This window comes from Petromyzon marinus, chromosome 3 (genome assembly GCF_048934315.1).
Source record: "Petromyzon marinus isolate PM22_M1 ecotype Great Lakes invasive population chromosome 3, UKy_Petmar_22M1.pri1.0, whole genome shotgun sequence".
Classification (NCBI taxonomy): domain Eukaryota; kingdom Metazoa; phylum Chordata; class Hyperoartia; order Petromyzontiformes; family Petromyzontidae; genus Petromyzon; species Petromyzon marinus.
In genome coordinates this window covers 3,668,842-3,687,889 of record NC_133669.1, presented here as the reverse complement: position 1 = coordinate 3,687,889, position 19,048 = coordinate 3,668,842, and the positions used below count along the sequence as shown (strand labels likewise).

Here is a 19,048-nt window from a genome sequence, read left to right as displayed (position 1 = left end):
CTCAAGAGTAGGCCGTTTTTTGCCGGCATCATAGTCCAAAAAATATATGCCCTATATATTTGCAACTCCAATTAGCACAGTTGGCTACGTATGGCGAGAAAGAAGTTCATGATACATACATTAATTTGGAACTATGCATCGCAACCATTGTCATAGACTGTCAACAAAAAAAACGTTGCAGGGCCCCCTCCTGAACAGTCACAGAGACTCAAGTGAAGCTTTCCCAGGGTAAACGGGAGCACAATGCTAAGAATAAAAAAAGTGTTACAAGTTTGCCCACTCGGCCACAATTCTCCACCGTATCCTTAGGCAAGGCTGCACAAAGGGACCAGGCGCTTGCACATTCAAGGAATAATGTTTTATTGCATCTGGCTTATTAATTGCAACCACGATAACACACAAGACAGGCAAGAGAATGTGTATGCACTGGTGATGGAAGGTGTCACAATGTGCTTGATGATGATGAAGACAAAAGGAAATAAAGCAACAGCAATGACGCTGATAACAAAGAGACATGGTGTCGATGCCGGTAGTGGGAAGATACACGGAATCAAATGACAATGGTATACAGTATTTTGCAAAACAAATTGATACATTAAATCCATTAACATCTAGTAAGCGTGCCACACGTACATGTTGCTTGTGTGCACGTACTTTATTGACCGTATCATCAGGGGTATAAAATTAAGAGGGTATATCTTACATGTGCGTGGATGCAATGTGTACAGTACGGAGTGCACATGCGTGCTTCAAAAAAGGTGACGCGGAGGCCACATTAATGTCCTGTTGCTGGGAGGAAATTTCTGCGTGCGTGGAGGTTAAAGGGAGTGCTGTATACCAATAAAACATACTTGTTAAAAGAACCCTGCGATAACTTTCAGAAGAAAAGCGCATTGTGTGCTGGTTTATCATAGCCCGATTCCCACGTCTGCAAAGTACCCACAATTTAATGTAAACAAAATATATGCACCCCTATAAATACGTTATATGCCAGGTGGTGTCGTGGTTAGAATACGCGACTCGCAATCGCAAGTTCAAACCCAAGTTGGCGGTTGGCTTGATCTGTAGAATCCATCCTAAATTAAACAGCAACCATCCAATGGGAGACTGGCCCTTAACTGTGGAAAAAGCGGAATTCCCATCAATTGCTCGGTGCAACCAACAGAGTTGATAGCCACCTCATCATTGTTATTTTTGTCCAGGGAGACAATTTCACTTTGACACAAATATAAGTCTCCCAAGGCTCCCTCGCTAAATTAGATGCATCTCACCGTGCTGTCACCTGGTTAAATAAGGAATGAAAGTAAACTGCGTGTTGTGAAGGATGTGACGTGAACAGATGAACCTTTTCCTCAATGTAGAACATGATTCCCCACCATTCCAAGTGCACGCCATGCCATTTTTTTTAGTGGTCCTCTGTGAAAAGGGAGCTTCATAGGCTAATCGGATGAATTAAAATTTTATTATTTTATTATTTCCCTTCTACGTGACTTTACCGAAAGAACCAAGAAGATGAATTTCTTCTCGTCTAGAAACGATTCCGATTCTGATGACTGTTGTTCCTGAAATAGTAACATTGCATCCCATTGCTTCCTTGCACTTACTAATGCTTATTCGGAGCACACATTGATTCACTATAATTTTATAGAGCCTCTGATGAGGTGACAAGGCTTCCCCATCATTTCCGCCCCCTGGAGTGGCTCAGCAGCTTACGACGAGTTCCACACTCGGAAGCATGAAGTACCACTGCATTTTTAGGCTATGTTAATTTCAGCTGTGGAAACTGCATGTTGAATCTAGCTGGGTAGTATTCGTTGCTTAGAGCACAATGGGAAGGCTGCAAGTTTACATCTCAGGTTGAGGGAGGGGGGAGAGTTCTCTCGGCCCATCATTCCTTTTCAGTTGACGCAAGCCACTTTTGACACCCACTTTGTGGGACGTCAACAGTGGTCCTTTGTACCAAGGTCACTGGTCCCCTCCATGGAAATGTGGACTTTCCACCGCCAGTTTGGGGCTGCCAATTGAGAAGAGTGCTACCCCGTTGCTCATTTGAATAGGGAGACAAACCATGACCTATTGCATTTCTGATTGTTCCTGGGGTGTGGCTCATCCTTACGAGTGCCCCCCTGAGAGTTGCTTACATTTCCTGGGCCTTTATCACCCTCCCGAAGCGTTTATTAACGGCTACACAGCTTGCTGCTGAGATTGCCTCCCCAGGCATTTTGTGCAAAAGAGTGGCAGGTCTCTGGCCTTCCAAGGTTCCTCGGCGATTGAAAGTGCAGGCATCTGCGGGGGCTGCAAAGTATGTGTGAATGAATGGAGTGCGCGTGTGTGTGCTTAGTGAAGTGTGCTTACTCACACACGTGCCAGTGTGCGGCGCAAGTGCGAGGTGGCACACGTGGATGTGTGCGCGAGAATCCGCGGTTAAGTCTCCAGTGCGTCCAGGACCCTCATTATCTGTTGCTTCACGAGTTTGGTGGCTTCGCCGGCATTAGGGATAAGGTACCTGCAACGGGACACAGAAAGGGCTACACGTGAGAAGACGGGAACACACACGTTGACGTGTAAGGACTCGCGGGCGCTCGGGATGCAGGGGGGGGGTGGGGGGCGCCAGGACACGTGCACTCTGCGACGCCTCAACTTTGGGAACAATGCCACTTTGTGGCTTTCAAAGCCAATTTCACATTCTGAATGGTTTCATGTGAAGGTGCGAGCACGTGAAAGGACAGTTGTGGCTCAAGCCCAATATGGACAAATAGCAGCGGAAGATTCTTCTTCCAGCTATACACAAGACCACTTTGCCGGTTGTATAAAGACCTACACGTATCATCTCCAGTGTGCGTTATCCCGTGTACAATGTTCCGTGTGCGTCACGCTCGTGTGTTACCGCTATGGTGGCGAGATGTTAACGACCTCGCCTGGTATACAGGTCGTGGGCTAGACCTCAACCTTGACGCCTGTTGTATATTTGGAATATGCATGTTCTCCCTGCGGTCGTGTGGATTTTTTTAAGGGGCCTCCGGTTTTTCCCTCCGCAATTAGAAAACATGCGTTTAGAGTATTTGGCTGCTATACATTTTCACATGGTAAGCCACTTGGCCAGGTCGCTTCTGAAAAAGAGCTATATAGCTCAGTGGGCCTTACCTGGTAAAATAAAGTTTGTTTTAGCTTCAGTGCCGATCGCAGGCGCGAGCCGTCCCCCCGGAGAGCCTCACCTGTCGGTGGCGTGCAGCGTGAGGTTGTTGCCATCGGCGACGCCGAACTTGAAGGTGATGAGCTCAGGCCGCCTCTTCTTGGACGTGATCTTGAGCACGGAGCTAAGGGCCCGGCGTGACACGATGCACGCGCCATCGGCCCCGCCACCGCCCCGGCTTCCCAACTCCCGAAGGCCGTACAGGTGCGTGGCGGTCACCAGCAGATGACTGCGGACGTCGGAAACGGGGCAAGCGGTCACAGACGCGGTTTGGTGAGCGAGGGTTTGCGAGTGGCGCGTTAAAGAGAGTCAGAATCGTTCAGCTGTGGTCACAGCGGGGCCCTTGTTTTACCCAGTGATTGTTCACATCCCCTAACTCCGACACCTACCCTGCCATCATCGTGCTCAATGAAATAACAGTTGTGTACGTGACTGGGTGATAGGAGTACAAAATTGTGGTGTAGGACTGGCCACTTTCAAGGGAAGTGAATGGTGGTCCCATTATGGAACGACTGGCTCTCACCGCAGGAATAAAAAAAAACTGTTACCACTCGCTAAGAACTGCGAATGGCTTTGAAGCTCAAATTTACAAACCTATGAAAATAAATCTTGGGGCAACCATTTACCTGAATACACACTACATGCTGCAGCCAGTCACACGTGCTTCACTACCCCACCATGGACTTGAATCAGGCCTGCTAGAGACTTGCAGTGACAACCAAATACAAAGCAACACACTGTGGATTTACAAAGTGTCTAAACACGTGATTTAAAGCTTTCACGAAAGCAGGAATTCATACTCTATGGGTCTTACGGTCAAGTCACGTAAATAGAAAATAATAGATCACGACGTTTCGATCGCAACACACAAGCAATCGTCTTCAGGTGAGAGCAATCGTCTTCAGGTGAGCTCTCACCTGAAGACGATTGCTTGTGTGTTGCGATCGAAACGTCGTGGTCTAAACACACTCCTTAACAAATATTTACAAAGTGTCTAAACACGTGATTTAAAGGTCTAAACACGTAATTTAAAGCTTTCACGAAAGCAGGAATTCATACTCTATGGGTCTTACGGTCAAGTCACGTAAATAGAAAATAATAGATCACGACGTTTCGATCGCAACACACAAGCAATCGTCTTCAGGTGAGAGCAATCGTCTTCAGGTGAGCTCTCACCTGAAGACGATTGCTTGTGTGTTGCGATCGAAACGTCGTGGTCTAAACACACTCCTTAACAAATAGGGGGACGTGGTAAATCTTTGGGTGGCTTTGGAGAGACGAGGGGTTTTTTTTGTACATTTTTGCAAGCGAGAGGGATGAATATAGAAAAAAACCAGAGGGGAGATGGGGAAAGCAGCTGACGGTGATCACGAAGATGGTTCATATAAACTGACAATAGGCGTGTTAACTTATAATGTGCGTATAGATTAATGCAGGATGATCATAATCAGACTATGAACAAACCTGTGTCCGTTCTCGTGAGATCTCAGAAGCTAAGTTGGGCTGAGCCCAGTTCGTATCAGAATATTTATTTATACTGGAGGAATCCAATGAGCTATAAAATATATTTTTCACAGATGTCCGGTACTTGGATGGGTGACTACCGTGCACTAAGAGGTTGTTATAGGGCTTAGTGGGCTACGTAGTGGGCTGTAATAGGAAAATGTAGCAAAATAAAACCTTGTACTATACTTCTATGCTTTCTATAACCTCGTTCACCAACCCGGACCGATCAACGTGAAGTATGTTCCATAATCCACCATGACCCGCATTATATGGGAAAACAGTAGTAGCAGCTGTCACCGTGTGCATGGGAGAGAGCGTATGTATGTACGTTTAATTTATTTCGCACCGTACGTAGCCAACCGTGCTTATGAGAGGTGCGGGAAAATGAGTGACCAAGTGAGTGAGCGAGCAAGCAAGCGTCTGCACCATGCGTATGTGCGTCCGTTGTCGCGGATCTCGGTGCAGGGGAAGTGGTGCTTGACATCAGGCTTGGACAGCCAGGTCTGCAGACTCACGACCTCCCTCCGCTCATCGTCCGACACCACCCCCTCCTCCATCTCGTCTGCACCAACGCAGCGGTCGCATACGCGTGCCAATGCACGTAAAGCACGCGTGCGAGCCATACGCTGTTAATGTTCAATGGGAATGCGAGTCTCACGGAAACCAAACTAGAAAACAAACAACTGTTATGAGTGTTCATGCATAAAGTTCAGTCAAGACTGCCACCCTCTATGATTCATGTTCATTGTTAACGTCGAAGGCTCGCAAAACCAGACAGCTGGGTATCTTATGGTTGAGTGTTATTGGCCGAAAGCCAAGTGCCAGAGATATGCTGAGGATTGCGATTTGACTATTTTGCCACAGTACGACTCAACAGAAATAGGACTGTAAGGGAACCCCGATCCCAGCTTTACGTTTTCCCGTGTGCCACGCATGGGAATCTGTGTTCACCACGTACCACTCTCACACTCCTCTTCGTCGGCGATGCTGAACACAGGTTTGACTCCACGGTACGGCCGGCCATACCCTGGCCTGCATCATCACGGACCACCAACAATAGGGCAAGAATAACCATACCACACCAGCAAACTACACCAAAACCACCATCTCCGCATTGGCAAATTATATCACCAAAGCAGCATCCCACACCGACACATTGCAACACAAACAATAAGCACACGACATCTTGTTATTGTTAAAACTAGTTGGAAGCCCATGGCCACATCGTATATTTTAGAGGAAGGTCAGATGACCTGTACTTATATTCTAACTCCCCACTGGTCTGTGTTCACCTGTGGACGTGCATCAAACCCCAACTGCCCTCATGTCCCCACTGTCTCGTGCTGCATTTGCGCCACCTGTTTCCCACATCCGAGTGGCTATCGTGCGTCCATGCCTCTGCATCGCACTCTCTCTTTGATCGGTGTTGTCTATGCCCAACCTGCCCTGTATTCTATGCTTCGAGTTTTCCATGCCCAACCTGTCCATGTCACCACCAAACTCGGCGTTTCTTATACCACATGTCCACTGTATTCCATATCCACATTATATTCCCATTTATCGATCTCTGCCCTCTTCCCTCCATGGCCTGTGCTCACTTGTCCGCCAGGTGGCACCAGCTTCTGGCTTGGCACCGGTTTCGGGCTGCCTCCCAGCTTGTTTGTGCTTTCCTGGCTCAACGAGCTAGATCAGCCAAATGGCCCCCTATCCCGAGGAACCTTTCAGATGTTCTGATGACATATGACCTGTACACCCAAGATCCTTGTTGTCCACCTGTCCTCCTGAACACCTGCCTCCCACATCTCACCCGCCACCTAGTATACACCAAAATAGCAAATACCCACCATAATCTGCATTTCTCAAAAACCCCATCATGCCTTGTGCCACGTAGCCCATGGTGCCTCAATGCCCCCCCCACGTTCCCTGTATTTGTCAACCGCCTTTGCCCCGTGCCCCCCTGTAGCATGCAATTGTCTCCACCCCCCGTGTCCCGTGCCCCGTGTCCCACCTGTCCCCCGGGGAGCCGGAGTTCTCCATGAGACCCACGACGCGCTCCCTCACCTGGGCAGACTTGCTGCGCAGCGCCGACGTCATCTTTGTGACCAGAGACAAAACCCCTGGTGCCTCTCCTGCATCCTGGTTGGACAAGGAGTCGGAGCGGGGCGTGCAAGAGAACACGGAGGCAAGGGCAGCGGGCGCATAGGATACAGCAAAGGGATGAAGGGATGTGGGACAAACAAAAAAGAATGAGGACAGAGTACGAAACAAGGGTTTGCAACAACAACAAAAACAAGAGGATGCCGATGAGAGACAAGGTAGGTGAGAAGCACAGTTAGAACAGCAGATGTACAGCATGTGGACACTGCGAAAACACAGGGACTTGGAAACAACCCACTAAAAACAGGACCCAGGACAGGGTTATAAAAAAACACACACAATGTTCAACATGAGGCCTATTCTCCAAACACTTCCTCCTTGTTTCCCATGTGCAGTTGACTCAGTATGTTCTTCCAGCCACCCCAGGTCACCCCCAGGGTGGCCGGAAGGATCGGTGGGATCTGTGGATACTGATAAGCCTGTGTCACCCACACATCTGGTGCGCTGTAGTGCCCTGTAGTATCCTGTAGTGTGATGTAGTGCACTATAGTGCACTGTAAAGCCCTGTAGTGCCCTGTCATGTCCTGTAGCGCCCTGTAACGTGCTGCAGTGTAGCGAGGTGTGCACCGTGGAGGGATGCTGGTTGGAAGGCCCCGTGCTCGTTATCCACTCCTGGTAGGGGTTCTCATCCGCATCCACCTGCACGTCCGCCAGATACTGCTGCACGGCTGCACATCGTGTATGCGTCAACGTACACAGCAAACCACAGTGAGTATCCCCGTAATGACACAGGAGATGCAACCCATCAGTTGAGGGGCGTGAAGCAGCACTGACTCTTTTGCATGGGCAACTAAAATCACGCATCTCACGGACCACACCAAACCAATCCACACAGTGAACGCCACTTCACAAACCAAAATCACACCCCATGTATCATGCAAAAAACAAAGTCAACAGGAAATAATGTTGGATGTTGGAGACCAGGCTCTAAGAAAAGCTGTCTCGGGTGTGGACCAATCAAATTCAAGGACAGTGGATATTATTATCAGAGTTGTCTTTTTTGTTTGCATTTTGACTGCTTGTGTTGTGGTTATTGCAAACATGATGCCTTGAATAAAGGTGTCAGTTTTTGTGCCAGTTAAAAGGGTAAAACCTATTCTTATAAAATGATGTATATCAAGTTAATATATATTTTAGGCTGCTAGAAACTACTGAGCCCAAAAAGAACAGAATGAAACCAAAAAAAGAGCAGAATATTTTTCTTAATTTAAGTTGTTTTGCTCAATCACATTTCGCAACAGCTTTAAATAAAAATCCCAACCGTGTGCAAAACGGACGAATCCTTCAGCCTTGATCACGCAAAGCATTTTTACTTCGCACTGTGTGGTATATTCCGTGGTGCAATGTAAATAAATGACGTACAAGACGTGTCGTATATGTTAAGATGTCCCTGTATTTCATGTTGTGAGTTTAGTTTGGCGTGCCTATTTGCGCGCTCTATTTTTGAGGTGCTGCAGGCCGATTTTTTGCGTGAGCTCACCCCTGAATCCTCCACGTGCTATGCTGACATACTCCTTGTGTTTCTGCAACAACATAAAAAGCAGACGGCAACATACATTCACACACCCGCCTCACGCGTTCCTCTATAAACACTACCGCACACGTTAACCGCACACCGTGATCCCGTGCACCACTCTAAAACACACACACGACGCCCCCACATCTTAAACAACACAGACAATACCATGTAACGCTCAAGACGCCAAACCACACATTATACACACGACACCAAAACGTACACACCAAACCGTATAACTCCAAGAAATCCCCATATACACCCACTCCATCCTTCTAATTCATACAAATCACTCACAAAAAAACACACCGTACACCACACTGTATTCACCACCCAACTCAACACCTTGAACCAAACAACACCCCTTACCACATACATCACCAAACATACCACCTTAGTGCCCCATACACGCCCCCACATACCACTCTGTACACCTAACACATGCACAACTCAGAAACTCACACGCACTGCATGCCCCGCACTGTACACAATACGACAAAAACCACACATTCCATAATGTACACAATACATTTTACACCGTGGCAAATACTATTCATAGAAAGCCATGTCATACCACCCTAAAACCAACACCCACGCACACGACTCTGAACCACAAGCCGTAACCCATATATATACAGAACATGCACCACCCCAAACAAAACATCCCACACCAAAAAAAATATGCCAAACCACACACTCTGCCCATTTACGAGAGCTATAATGATGCATCGATTTATACCGATTCTTAAGCGATGTAGCATCTCATCATGTTTTTTTAAGAATCAATATTTTTCTATTCGCATGTTTTACATAAGAGGTTCAATATGACACCTTACAGCTGCTATTTTTCACCACGATCATTTAGAAAAATAATCAAATCGTGACCATCAATCGTGGCAATTCATTGATGCTCATATGGGGTGAATCGTTACGCCTCTACCTCTGTACACAACCACAATACGCACCACTCAAGTTGAAAGACACTGCACGATACTCCAAGCTACACACACTTACAATACTCAACTCCCCAAACCACACACTCAACCACACCAGAAACATCACGCACACACAACACCTCCAACACTCGTGGACTCACCTGGAGGAAGTGAGCAAGCACCATGTGCAGGTACATCTCGTCGTCGTCTCCATGGTTACCGGACCCCATGAAACACAAGTGCTCGCCCCCAGCGACCGAGCCTGTTGCCATGGCGACCGCCTGGGCCTCCAGCAGCGCCCGCACGGACACGGCGAATTCGGACGGGTTCTGCAGCATCTGCGCCCCGTCACATGCCGTGACATCCCACCAGGCGAGCGTGAAACGATGTCACGCGCAGTCGCGCCAGAGATTTACGAGCATGAGGCCAACACTAACCGCCACTGCCTATGACCAAATCGCCCAGAATGTGCACGATCTCATCAGATCTTGGAAGCGAAGCAGGGATGAGCTTGAATCGAGCTTGGATGGGTGACAAACATGCATAAACCAATGAGGCAATAGTTATTGGCAGTTCAGAGCCAGTGGTGGAAATTCCATATTCCCATTGTCGAGAGTAGTATCTCAATCGGACAACCTAATGTTGGATTCCAACAAAGTGGAACCAGCTTTATCAGAATCAACTGGGAATTAACCCAACAACTCCTTTATTGTGAATTACATCCTGTCCCACAGCGCACCTGCCCAGGTTACAGCATCATTACACTAGTGATGTTTATCCGTAAATTGCCACTGTGCACACACTACACAGCCACTAACACATCGACTGCGCGATCCGATGTACCCACCAAGTGCGGGTCGAGGTGGAAGGCGGTGGACAAGTGTGCTGCATTATACTGCTCAGCAGGCCGGCAGTCAACCACAAAGAACCGTACACCCTCCTGCAATGACACACCGAAACACCGCTTGAACCGTCAACAAACACCGACCACACTCACGCATGGCGTAGCACACCACATGCTACATGCAGCACACCATGTACTGTACCGACGCATGTTAGAGACATCATATTGACAGCTAAAAGAAAAAATGAGCAAGGGGACGAGACACGTCACGAGAAGAGAGGATGGATGGTGGTCGGGACTAAGGGCGGAGTGGCAGGCAAAAGTAGCAACATGCTCAAAAGGGCGTCCACCGTGGAGATGGGCCGATGAAATCAGCTGGTACACAGTTGCGAGATGAATTTTTGCATCGCAAGATGGTGAGATGACAACAGCTGGGGGAGGCCTTCATCGAGCAGTGGATTGATCGTAGCTGATGATGATGAAGTATTGTGCAGGTGATGATGACACTGTGTTGTGAAATTTTTAACCACTGGCTGAGAGCGAGTTGCCCACGGTGATGTTTGTGTATGGGAACTCGAGTGGTGAAAATAAGTGTGCAGTGCCTAGGCCAGGGGTCGGAAACCAAAATAACAAAAAGAGACATTTCTTTCGAATTCGGTAAAAAAAAAAACTCTGGCCTACGCGGTACTCTTGATGTGCCGCGCATTACCCCATTGGTGTGCGCGCTGGAGTTGAGGATTTCGGAGGCGCTCACTGGGAGGCACAGGGTCTGCGAGGCTCCTCCTCCTACTGCAGCCCTCACCGCTACCAGCGATCCCCCAAACACAGCCTGGAACTCCTGCGCATCGTGCAACACGCCACGAACATGACGTTAACTCACCACTGGGCCATGTCACCGCCCTGCTGCACAAACACCACACCCTCATATTTTATTTTTATCTTAGCGGTAAGGACCACTGAGCTATACAGCTCTTTTTCATAAGCGACGTGGCCACAGATGATAGCTCAACAAAGTGGCTCATCATGTGGACATTTAGAGCAGCCAAATACTCTTAAACGCACGTTTATAAACGTGGAGGGAAAAAAAAACGGAGGACCTGAAGGAAAAAACCACGCGACCACGGGAAAAAACATGCAAACTCCAAACAAAAAAGGCGTCAGGGTCAGGATCGAACCAATAACTTCCTGCATACTAGGCGAGGGAGATAACATCCCGCCACCGCAGTGCCCTATACACTCAAATTGGAGCAGCGGATAAGTGTGCAAGGGGCACAGTACACAAACGCACAAATTCCAAAGCACCCCTCCCGATAGACACACCTTGCGGAAGGAGACGGGTGTGCGTGAAATGTAGTACTGTGCCAGGGAGCAGAAGTCCTCAATATCATCCTCCTGCAAACCACACGGAGCCTGTTGGAGTAGTGCTGCAGGGAGACAAGGAGACGTGGTGGGGCACGAAGCACAAATGTCATTGCTCCACACGGCAACACAGGGAGTGGAGCATGTAGGGATTATGGAAACAGGGGGCGTGGGCAGAAAGAAAGTTAGGGAGACATACACAGCATGGGGTAAATACAGTATAAAAGCACACACAGGAGAATCCCATAAAGAAGGCTTCACTTCTCCACCCACAGTATAGGGGTGTCTCGTGAATTATTCTAATCAAGCCAACCATTCCCGAATAATATTCGGATTCGTCAACTTAACTTCAGAACAGTAAGCATTCACCATATGGAACTCAATTTTGAGTGCATCAAGATTTTAAAAAACCTGAGATGCTGGCACTGATTAACAGTGAATCAATACTGCAGGCAATAAATTAGTTTGTGAACTATATGCATGCAAAGCTCACCTAATATATCTTCTCGGCTTCCATCCTGAAGAGCTAGAACACTCTCCCTGCAAAACAAATATCTCCTTGTTATCCTGCTGACATCAGAGCTGTCAGAGTCCCTATTAATACCAAAACAAACCACATTGGATTAGCGTCACAAACATTCATTTGCGTTTATCTATTCACCATTAGCATATAAGTGCCGACCACATCAGCTGATCTATTTCATACTGTAATCTATAAAATAAACACTTACTATAAGCATCTACTGTTGGCGTGGTGGCAAGCCTAATACCGATACATGTACCAATTATGACTAGTATTGACGCTGAGTGAAGGTACCCATGTATGTGTTGTACTAAGGCTCTGTATAGTACTAACTAAAAAATACATACTATTGTATACAAAGATTCTCCTCATAGTTTGAACAGATTCATGAGGTAAGGCACGTGCTGTTAGCAATAATCTATTCAGGACGAAAAACAGCATATATGTAGGAGGCTGGCATGTCTGGGACAAATCCCCTGTCTCTTTCCCCAACGCTAAAGTTAACACACTGCCACACAAGGGCTGGGTTTCATAAAGCATCTTTCGCGAAATAACATCCCCTTATATTTTGACCGCAAATTAAGGGTCATTTTCACTCTTGAGCTGTTGTTTCGTGTAATCTTGCCAGGGTGCTTATCTTCGGCTGAGTTGCCCTAAGGAATGTCCAGGCAAAAGCTCAAACACTAATTGCCACGCGTATGCACGGCCAACAATCAAGCGTAATCTCATACAATCGTCATGCATTACACTCGCCATCACGCTACACGGTGAGTAGAGTTTACATGAGCACAACACTATAACAGTATGACACTAAACCCACACAGCTCTGCAAGCCGTCACTCGCATATGAAATGTATAATTTCAAACGTATAATTTGCATTTATAAATAAGCTAAATGCAATTTCAACTTAACACGTCCATAACAGTGGGAAGCAGCGGAACAAACTGGCTGACAGCATCGGAGGTTCTGAGGGCGAGCGAGTATCTATACCATATACTGACGAGAGTATAGAGTTGTTTTTATTTTTAAACCAAGGTCACACATCTCTGACATAATGCTGAGAGATATTGTACAGCAGTGTTGTTTGGGGAATTCCACATACCATGGGGATTATTCACACCGAGACATTATGGGGCCAAGTAGGGATTGAGCGACTTTAGCGTTTAAGCAGGATCAGGTTATGGGTAGAGGAAACGGTAAGAGAAAGTAAAGTCTTTTAGTCTGGAAAAAACAGGACTACACTTCAGCAGTGCTTACGATGTAGTGGACAAAATACCAACAAGCAATGAAAACAAGTGATAAAGGCTTATGTCAAGCACACACGTACTTCATTGTGACATACGTGATATACATGCATACACAATGCAATAGTCCAACTAGAATTTCATAAAATTCTGAGATTCTAAAACCCCATGGAGTCAAGAATATTTCCCAAGTCCAGACCAACATTCAAATCAGGGTGTCAGAGTTGCCTATAAGTTGTATGCATGGAATTTCCACGTGTGTGTCACATGACATAAAGCATACATTAATTCCTCAAGGACTTGGTTATCATTGCAAACAATGTCACAGACATCCTTGGTAGTGTATTCAGTGAAATGTTTTTTTCCAACATTCACTCGAGAGAAACGCTTATCAATTCTTCCTAGCAAGTCTCAAGACTCACCGAAAGGAAATGAGCAATGGGTCGTCGCTTACGTGCACCGTACATTAATTCTGCATCTCACGTGTTCTCTTCCCGTGTCAAATGTGCCGCGATTTGTGCGCGCTGCACGTACTTGGCATTGACGAGAATGACGAGAATGAGGAAGAACACGAGGAAGGGGTCGTTGAGCTGCAGGATCATGTCCCACATCGTTATAGCAACAGGAACCGTGAATATGCTGGCAAACAAGCTGTCCAGCTGCATCCATACAAGCACACATGTGGACACATGACACATCGTAAAACACAGGAATATGACCCAAACAGAAACAAAGATCCCCCATATAGCCTTAACAGACTGTTGGGGCAAGTGCTGTTAGCGAGCACCTATGAAGGCCGGCACGATACACGAGGGGGTGGATGGCCAGCACCACACCCGACAGCCTTTGACCCCTTGTGGAGATGTTTAAACATCGCACCAGGTACTCAACTGAGGCTGAGTCGACCTAGGGGAGGCCTAGGACCAGTTCAGATAATCTTCACTGGTGTTGGCCGTGAGCGTTAAACGAACGCAGGTCGCCAGATTTGTAGCGCAGCCGGCTAACCGCTACACTACTGCTCCCACAAATAGAAACACATACTGCCACACACACCGATTAAAAAGAATGCATCTATATACTTCACTAGAATAGATTTATACACATGTAAAATATACCAAGCCCAACAAAAGAAACACAGACACACACAAATGCCTTTTTAAAGTTAAATGTGCATTATGAATCTACAGGAATCTGTATTTACGTAGGCTGTGTGTATGTTTAAAAGTGTGCAATTGTTTTTCAGTGAATGAGATGTTTTCTGTTTGCGTGCGAGCAAGCGGTGTGTGTTAACGCGATGCACGTGCACGCACGCACCCATGTGCGTGCGAAGGCATCGGGTGAAATCTTCTTTGTCTCCAGAAAGGAGCAGAGCCGTGGCTCGTGGTACTGGAGCAGCAGCCGCAGTGCGTGCACAGCCTGTATGCCATCCCTGGACATCGCACAACATGTTCATGGTCAGAAGCAGACTGTTGGTAAATGACCAGGTGCTTGAGGGGACGTATACGATGCCAGTTCGCCAAGCTGGCACATCAGAGACCTAGGGTTAGAATGTGGGTGGCGAGTCACCCATAACTAAATTTGAACCCATGATTAAACTGGGATCTCAAGTAAAGCGATTTTATGTTCAAAGTTTCATCACCAGTGACTGCACAAAAAACCGCCAAATTTTTAGTTACATTTCGCTTATTCCAACTCTCAATTATTAAATAGCGTCATTTTACTTCCATGCAAATTAACAGTCTCTGCAGGGCCTGTAAAATGCGTGGAAAATGTAATGCTATGAAAGTAACTACAGAAGTAATTTGTGATGTTTTCTTACAGGGCCCACATTTCTTCTGTAAAGCTTTCACGATGGGCTGCTGCTGCTGCTGCTCTGGGCATCTTCAATTCAACTGCAGAAGATGCCCACGTGGGGCTCATCTGAGCGTGCGTGTAAGCGGCGTGCAACTTACCTGGGGGTGTACTTCGTGTGCAGTGCATACAGGCAGCCGTATGTGTGCGCACGCGTCATGTTGAGTGTGAGCAGCGGCCCGAGGAGGTGCACGAGACCGGATCCCGCCTCGTAGCGCACACCGCGCGACTTCACGCAGAACGTGAGCACATCCTCTGCCAGGCTCAAGAGCGAGCCCTTGTCCTGTTCGTCGGGTAACGAGGCTGCGTGGACACACAACACACACACCGGCCAAGTTACACTCACTAATGCCATACAGTGTTACACGTACCACACGCACACACAGAACGACACTCGCCACTAACTCACATACAACATTGCACTAAACGCATACACCGATAAACTAATCACACACATTCACACCACATTACACACACTAGTACAAAGTGGTACAAAACCACACAGCATTAGAATAACCACACACACAGAGATATACACTCCAACAACACACTTGCACTGACCACACGCACTACATTACACGTACCTAACACAATATACTTTACCTTATGAACTGTATATAGCACACAAACCCACACACAGCATGCAGTTTAAAAACTAAACACGAAAACAAATAACAACCTAAGATTTGGATTGAAAAAGCATCTAAATGGAACCACATATTAAGATACTGCAATAAAGGAAAAACATGAGGCATATATACTCTTTTCACGAGCAGATGTCAATCATGAGTTTCTGACAGTAAAATTTTGGATCACCTGGAGTTTGGAGGTGAAGGATTTGGAGAGGCCATAGAGGCAAAAGTTGCAAGTGAATGGTCTGATTCTCACCAATAAGTCTCTCACAGTCGGCATGAAGGGTCTCCTGCTCAGGTAGATCACATACCCCATCCCACGAGGCCAGTGCATCTGCCGGTCCACGCACACCCAGGCATGCCTGTGTATACACATCACACAGAGGAGACCATGCCATATGTAATTATATAAGGATTCATAAAATAGTTCATTGGGCAAAACATTCATTTTGGATATGTCTTGGCAAAGCTAACCCGCTAAATCAAGCAAGTTATTTTACTGCGTGAAACCAATACAGTACCTTCACTCATCACCTTAAGGTTATCTTAAAGTGTGATATACGACCGTTCATTGTGTGCATGCAGTGGTTTATGAGTATATGCAGTTTGTGTGACAGATAACTGTATTGTACTGAGTGCACGCATACCTGCCAGATACGGGCACGGAGATGTGCGGGTACTGGGTGTCCGTGCAGGAGACTTTTCAACGTCTCCACATCCACACCTGCTCCACCCGAGAGCAGGTCCTCGAGGTCTGTCAACCTAAAGCACAACATTGCATCACTCCATAAAGCGTTCATTTTTGTTACTATTTTTATTTTACCAGGTAATGCCCACTGAGCTATATATCTCTTTTTCCAAAACGACTTGGCCACAAGTAATAGCTCAAAAAAGTGGCTTATCACGTGGAAATGTATAGCAGCCAAATACTCTAAACACATGTTGATTCTAAATGTGGAGGGACAAGTCGGAGTACCCTGAGAAAACTCCACGCGACCACGGGGAGAGAGAACAAACTCCAAATATACAGCAGGCGTCAAGGTCGGGATCGAACCCACGACCTCCTGTATACATAGCGAGGTAGTTAACATCTCACCACCGTAGCGCCCACATTTATTCATACCAGACAGTTCTGCAAGAACGGTCACAAAGTGCTTTCTAACAAAAATATACTTTCATTGGGGGCCTTTAATTATAAGCCTGCATCGATTAAAATAGTTCACTTGGCGGTATTTGTGACAGATATTAACGCAGGGTAACATAAATAGCTAACCACAAAACACATTGAACACGACACCTAATTTTACCACCAAAAACCACCATAGAAATGTTAAGCTATGAATTATATAATCATGTTTGCACAATTTTCTACAACTTGTTTAAAACTGAACAAAAAAAATATTGATTTAAATTAATACTCAGCCGTTCTGCAGAACCGTGCACATAACCATCAAGCATAAAACCAGCAAATCAAAAACTCAACATAATCGCATAAACCACTATGCAAACTACTAGAAACAATACGCTGAAAGCATACTGAAAACCTCAAAGTGTGTCCATGTACAGTGCTTGGTTTGTTTATATGGACACACGTATAACTACTTTGGACCCAACAGAACTCTATGTAAGTAACAGAGGATAACATTGTTTAACTTGGAGTACCCTGAAAACTTAAGTTTGCCTTGGTATAGCAGTAAGAATCAGGTTTTACAAATTCATCGTTTTCCTTTTCAAACACACCGTTGGGCTACGCTATCAATGGTCCAAACGCAGTGATGGAAATGTTGAATTCCTACGTGGGGAGCTATTCCTTTTGTTAAAACTGTTTATCATGCAAATTCATTCGGGAGATATATACAGTATGTGCAACGATGCACACGTGTCGCATAAAGCAAAGCACGCGGGACTAAAACTTTTCACTCGCAAGTCTTTCAAGGTGGGAGTAGTGCCTAACTACACTGGAAGAAGGTACAAGCAGCACTATGTGTCTGATGTTCAAAATGTGAAACTTGACACCAACTCGCACGGAGTGGCCGACTTTACGTGTCACGTAGTCTTTAACGTGAACTTTACAGCAGACGACGGCGCTATCGGTACATTTCCGGGAAGCAATTGAAATATAAATTTGTTTGTTGCCAGCCTAAATAGTTGCACCGTCATCACAAAATACTTTTATCGCTTCGAGAGTGAAAATTATTTTGACGTAATGAAAACAAAATGCTGAAAATTAGCCGATTTTTACATACCATGATGGAATGATGACGAAGATAACGATTGCAAAATGCATATAACGATAACGAAAACAAACTGGCTGATGAGATGCTAATGATGATATGTCGAGATGATGATGTTATAATAAATAAGACACCCAGAACCTTCTCTCCGTGTCAACACAATGTTAAATGGACGTATCCCCGGGGTACCCGCCCTGGCCTAATCTCCCCGCCGGGATCCCCTCGCCTCCGCCGGTAGCGCCGCATAGGCCGCAATTGGTGGGTCGTACCGTCCGCGCAGAATCTCAAAAAACAAATTAGCATGTCCAGTGCGATTATACAATGCGCACGCTGGCAATCAAAACGGTGAAATAGGCATTTGATTTTTATTTCTCTCGGTGCAATAAAAAACGCGTATTTTTTAATAAAAATAACTGTTACATTTCATAGTCCGCTTAAGCAGACGAAAAGGTACGATCGCGACGATTGGCTGAGCGCCAAGCAGTCGCGGCAGAGGCGACACGCCATTGGCTCGCGTGAGACACGTGACGGAGTCGGGCCAATAGCGAAGAGACTACCGAGCCGAGGAATTCGTAAGCGACGTGGAAATTGTAAAGTTGAAGCGAGGCCTTCACTTGGTGACAATGCTTTCGAAGTTGGTCCCCGGTGTAGTTTGTCGCGCATCGAGAGGCGACGTCCGCGCCGAGTTCCCCACAAAGTGACCAACAGTCCCGCGCACCGCACACCGCGATGTTTACCAATCGCCCTGGGCGTCGCTTTCCGCCATTGTGGTGACGCGCCGATGTTTCCCCGCGGTTACGACATGACGCACGCACAGGGCACGTGCGTCATGACGTCATGCGTTGTTGTGACGTCATGCGTTGTTGACACGTCACTCCGCCTGGTTTCTTTGATTGGTGGCAAGGCGGGCGCGGACGTAATTACGCACGGAGCCCACGGGGACACGTAACGTTTCGGGCGATGGCCCTTCGTAAGCGAGCACGTGAAGAAGAGGCATTTGTCCGAAACGTCGCAAATTAATATGTTTGTTGGTGTATACACGTGGCACACCTT

General features: G+C 46.7%; 1 protein-coding gene across 2 annotated transcripts; it reads right to left on the bottom strand.

The window, feature by feature from the left end:
- Positions 1 to 343: 343 nt before the first annotated feature.
- Positions 344 to 18,863, bottom strand: TBC1D23 (TBC1 domain family member 23). Of its 2 annotated transcripts, none has more exons than XM_032970971.1 (18): positions 18,733 to 18,863; positions 16,409 to 16,523; positions 16,018 to 16,123; positions 15,231 to 15,432; positions 14,593 to 14,707; positions 13,813 to 13,937; positions 12,004 to 12,104; positions 11,472 to 11,575; positions 10,861 to 10,989; positions 10,155 to 10,247; positions 9,469 to 9,645; positions 8,337 to 8,379; positions 7,424 to 7,524; positions 6,708 to 6,835; positions 5,658 to 5,731; positions 5,126 to 5,261; positions 3,216 to 3,422; positions 344 to 2,506 (listed from the first exon to the last, which is right to left on the bottom strand). In XM_032970971.1, the coding sequence occupies exons 1-18, from the start codon at positions 18,759 to 18,761 to the stop codon at positions 2,425 to 2,427; spliced, it is 2,067 nt and encodes a 688-aa protein (XP_032826862.1). In that variant the 5' UTR covers positions 18,762 to 18,863; the 3' UTR covers positions 344 to 2,424. The 2 variants fall into 2 exon arrangements, with proteins under 2 accessions (XP_032826862.1, XP_032826871.1); XM_032970980.1 differs by having other exon boundaries at positions 12,004 to 12,050.
- Positions 18,864 to 19,048: the final 185 nt, after the last annotated feature.